The sequence below is a fragment of the Triticum urartu genome, chromosome 3A, assembly GCF_056163025.1.
Source record: "Triticum urartu cultivar PI428250 chromosome 3A, HENAU_Tu73, whole genome shotgun sequence".
Classification (NCBI taxonomy): domain Eukaryota; kingdom Viridiplantae; phylum Streptophyta; class Magnoliopsida; order Poales; family Poaceae; genus Triticum; species Triticum urartu.
This window is the reverse complement of record NC_141875.1, coordinates 131,731,904-131,736,656: the sequence shown is the minus strand read 5'-3', so window position 1 is coordinate 131,736,656 and position 4,753 is coordinate 131,731,904. Positions and strand designations below refer to the sequence as shown.

At 51.7% G+C, this 4,753-nt stretch overlaps 1 protein-coding gene across 1 annotated transcript; it reads right to left on the bottom strand.

The window, feature by feature from the left end:
• Positions 1 to 330: 330 nt before the first annotated feature.
• On the bottom strand, positions 331 to 1,136 carry LOC125548165 (non-specific lipid-transfer protein 1-like). Its single transcript, XM_048711838.2, has 2 exons — positions 705 to 1,136; positions 331 to 562 (listed from the first exon to the last, which is right to left on the bottom strand). Exons 1-2 carry the CDS (start codon positions 1,061 to 1,063, stop codon positions 544 to 546), a joined length of 378 nt encoding a protein of 125 aa, XP_048567795.1. The 5' UTR covers positions 1,064 to 1,136; the 3' UTR covers positions 331 to 543.
• Between the last annotated feature and the right edge of the window lie 3,617 nt (positions 1,137 to 4,753).

The following is a 4,753-nucleotide window of genomic DNA, read 5'->3' as shown; positions in this document are numbered from 1 at the left end:
TGAACCGAAAAGCGAAAAGGTTCACGCTATGCTCACACGTAAGTTTGGCTGGTTATTCGTCGTATGTATGCCAGGGAGAGCATGGATGCATCAAAATAAAAAAATTTAGAAGGAAGGCTGTCGTCCGGCCTTAGACGGAGTCAGAAAGGTACTAGTGGTCGCAACAAGGACCAGCAGAGGCGACGCAGTGCACTGAAGCAAACTACGATAGAGGTTCGGTACAAGGTGGAAAGGACCATGCAACATATCCAACACGATGTAGCAAGGCGAGGATGCCCAAGCTGATGAAGTCAACGTTAATTAAAGATGCAAGTCTTTTACTAACATACTAGCATGCATGTACTTTATTCCAATATAAGCACAGAAATAATACATCAGGATAACAATTGAATTATATATTAATCAACTAAACAGTTCGGCACATGCATGATTGAAGGCCCTTGATTCAATCTTATACTATCTTTGCTGATTTTATTTTGGTCAGTCCAACACCTAAGCTTTTCCTCTGTGTACGTTGCGTGCGTGTGGTTCTCCAGTCCCATCTCAGGGTTCATCCGTAACCCTGCATGAATGCAACGACGATCGAATCAAAAAATGAAGATCAGTTGAAGAAGAACCTAGGCATACTTTCCATGTTTGCATCCATGGAATTCATGAAATATCGGTACGCGTGCGGCAGTGCATGCATGCGTAGTGATACGTACTGGTCGCAGTCCATGTTGGGGGTGACGGCGAAGTTGATGGCGAGCCCGCAGGCGGCGGGGAGCGCCGCGGCGCGGCTGAAGTCAACGGCCGGGAACCCGCCGCTGGCGGCCGCCTTGACGCAGTTGCAGGCGGCCACGCGGTCGGCGGTGCTGGCGGCGAGTTGGTTGAGCACCCCGAGGCTGTTGCAGCAGATGCCGTAGGGCGTCATCCCGGGGGCGCCGCTGAGGTACGGCATGCAGGGCGCCATCAGCTGGGTCACCTGGCCGCACTGCACCCCCGCCGAGGCTCCCCGCAGGGTCGCGGCGGCCAGCGCCGCCAGGAGGAGCGCGGCGAGGGCGCGGCTCGCCTGGATGCCCATTTGTTCTTGGCCTAGGGTGAACGGACACGCGCTAGCGAGCTTGGAGCTCTGTGAGGTGAGCTCGCTGTGTGTTAATGGGTGTCCAGACTCGCCACCGTTCCAGCGAGCATATATAGGGGAGAGATTTTCCGGGGAAGAGGGTATAGCGCGTAGGGTTGTTGTGGCACGTCGCCGGTGCGCGCGCGCCAGGCGTCTCGGATGAGTCCTGGGGGTCGTTGGGCAGGGGAGAGTGCATGAAGGCAGGCTGAAGAAACGGACTGGTATGAGCAGACAAGACAAGCGGCACGCTGGACTAGCCCCAAAGTAATGCTACGCTCACTTGTGTGGCTGGTGGCAACGCCTTCCCTGTTTTATTTTAGGGCAGTGATAGGCGCGGGCGCACCGACTGAACGGTTTGGCCGGTCGTATGCCAGCCACCCGATTCGCACGTTCCTGGCCGCTTGATTTCGCCAGCTGTCCGGCCCCCCGCGTTGTCTTCGTTCTCCCAACGCTACGAGCCTGCGAGATCCCCTCCCGAAAAAAATCCCCCGCTCTGGGTCTCCCGCACCGCAGGCCACCCGTCGCCCTCCGACGCATCAGGTTGCGCCTTCGCCGCACCCGTCCCCCCACAGCTAGCCACCTGCGTCATCGGCCACAGCTGGATGATGAGGCCAAGCAATTCCATTGTCGCCGGCCATCGGCACATGCAGCATTCGCCGATGTGGCTCGTAGCACCGGCCGTCGCCGCTTCCAGCATCTGCTAGTCGAGATTCTGGCTGCACGCGTTTTCCCCTCATCGCCGCCCCCCTCGCCCGCCCTTCCCGTCTCTGATCGCCGCCCTCGCCGCCCGTCTTCGCAGGCCGCCCTGGTCACCGGTCCCAGCCCTCGGCGGCCGTTCTCGTCACTGGCTTCGCCCATGCAACAGGCCACCCATGCGGCTGTAGCTTCCGTGGCAACCGTTGTAGCTCCGATGGCGAAGACCGGAGCTCACCGGCGTGCTCACCGGTGTGTTCGCCGGCGCTCATCCCCCGCTTGCAACAAAAAAAATCGAGCGCCCAAGGAGATGCCCAGTGCTGCAACCTACGACGAAAAAAGCTACAACTAGCGATAGGAAAAGCTTCAACCGGCTACGAAAAAAGCTTCAACCAGTATACCACTGGAGCTATGGATGACCAAGAAAAATTACAACCGGTGACAAAAAAGCTTCATCTAGCGATGAAAAAAGTTTCATCCGACTATAAAAAAAGTTTCAACCGTGGAAACAAAGCCATGGATGAAAAACGAAAAAGTTGCAACCGGCAGTTATAAAAGTTACAACCGCATTGAAAAAAGCTTCACACTTCTTATCTCAGCTGCGACCCCGCGATGACGATGACACCGTTTTGCTGCAACCATAGTAGATTTTTGCTGCCACCGGGGATTGAATTTGCTACAACCGGTTCCAGCAAAAAATCGCCATGGGGTGTAGTCTGCCATGGCAGGTTGCAGCTCCGGTGTGGCCGGGTCCGGCGAGGTAGGCAGAGCTCCGATGCATGCGAGGGAGGCGTGCTACCTCTTGAGCACTGAGTTGGATTTCCTTGAAGAGGAAAGGATGATGCAACAAAGTAGCGTAAGTATTTCCCTCAGTTTTTGAGAACCAAAGTATCAATCCAGTAGGAGGCTGCACGCAAGTCCCTCGTACCTGCACAAAACAAATAACTCCTCGCAACCAACGCGATAAGGGGTTGTCAATCCCTTCATGGTCACTCACGAGTGTGAGATCTAATAGATATGGTAGGATAATATTTTTGGTATTTTTGTGATAAAGATGCAAAGTAAAATAAAAGCAAAGTAAAAAAACAAAGGAAATAACTAAGTATTGGAAGATTAATATGATGAAGACAGACCCGTGAGCCGTAGGTTTCACTAGTGGCTTCTCTCAAGAGCATAAGTATTTTACGGTGGGTGAACGAATTACTGTTGAGCAATTGACAGAATTGAGCATAGTTATGAGAATATCTAGGTATGATCATGTATATAGGCATCACGTCCGAGACAAGTAGACCGACTCATGTCTGCATCTACTACTATTACTCCACTCATCGACCGCTATCCAGCATGCATCTAGAGTATTAAGTTCATGAAAACAGAGTAACACCTTAAGCAAGATGACATGATGTAGAGGGATAAATTCATGCAATATTATAAAACCCCCATCTTGTTATCCTCGATGGCAGCAATACAATACGTGCCTTGCTGCCCCCACTATCACTGGGAAAGGACACTGCAAGATTGAACCCAAAGCTAAGCACTTCTCCTATTGCAAGAAAGTTCAATCTAGTAGGCCAAACCAAACTGATAATTTGAAGAGACTTGCAAAGATAACCAATCATACATAAACGAATTCAGAGAAGATTCAAATATTATTCATAGATAATCTTGATCATAAACCCACAATTCATCAGTCTCGACAAACACACCTCAAAAAGAAGATTACATCGAATAGATCTCCACAAGAGAGGGGGAGAACATTGTATTGAGATCCAAAAAGAGAGAAGAAGCCATCTAGCTAATAACTATGGACCCGAAGGTCTGAGGTAAACTACTCACACTTCATCAGAGAGACTATTGTGTTGATGTAGAAGCCCTCCATGATGGATGACCCCTCCGGCGGAGCTCCGGAACAGGCCCCAAGATGGGATCTCGTGGATACAGAAAGTTGCGGCGGTGGAATTAGGTTTTTGGCTTCGTATATGATCGTTTGGGGGTACGTAGGTATATATAGGAGGAAGGAGTACGTCGGTGGAGCAACAGGGGGCCCACGAGGGTGGAGGGCGCGCCTGGGGGGGGGGAGGCGCGCCCCCCTACCTCGTGGCTTCCTCCTTTATTTCTTGCTGTAGGGTCCAAGTCTCATGGATCATGTTCGGTGAGAAAATCACGTTCCCGAAGGTTTCATTCCGTTTGGACTCCGTTTGGTATTCATTTTCTTCGAAACCCTAAAATAGGCAAAAAAAACAGCAATTCTGGATTGGGCCTCCGATTAAAAGGTTAGTAACAAAAATAATATAAAAGTGGATAATAAAGCCGAATAATGTCCAAAACAGTAGATAATATAGCATGTAGCAATCAAAAATTATAGATACGTTGGAGACGTATCAAGGCGTCGCCGTTATAGCACCCCGTAGCCCCGGTCGCAGCATATCCCGTTGTCACCGCCCCTCGGTCACCAGCGAGAAGGGATGGTCACCGCACAGAGCCATGGCGAGCTTCGAGCGGGGAGGGGAGGCGTGGTGCTGCGACCGGAAGCGGGGGGGGGGGGAAGAGGGGGACGGGATGGGGAAGGGGTGGGGAGGAGGGGGTAGAAGAAGAGGGTGGCACGCGCACCGGCGAGCTGGGCGATATGTGGGGGAGCTACAATGAAGGAGACGCGAGGAAGAGGGAGACCGACCCAATGTTCCGCCGGTGCCCCGGCCCCAAACGTTTCCCTTTATTTTATTTTAGCAAAGATAGCTAGACTTTATTAATCAATAGTAATGTTCACCGGAATTACATCTGAATCATGCTGAAATTTGGGATGGGCTTATGTGGGTATATGGCACTAGATGTAGTGGGATGTTTAGTCCCACCTCGCTAGTGGAGAAGGAGTTGGACCTCTTTATAAGGGTTTCTCTTCTACATGCTGTTGGAGCTTGAAAATATAATAGGCCCTTGCGCGCTCCTCCTCCGCCGCCG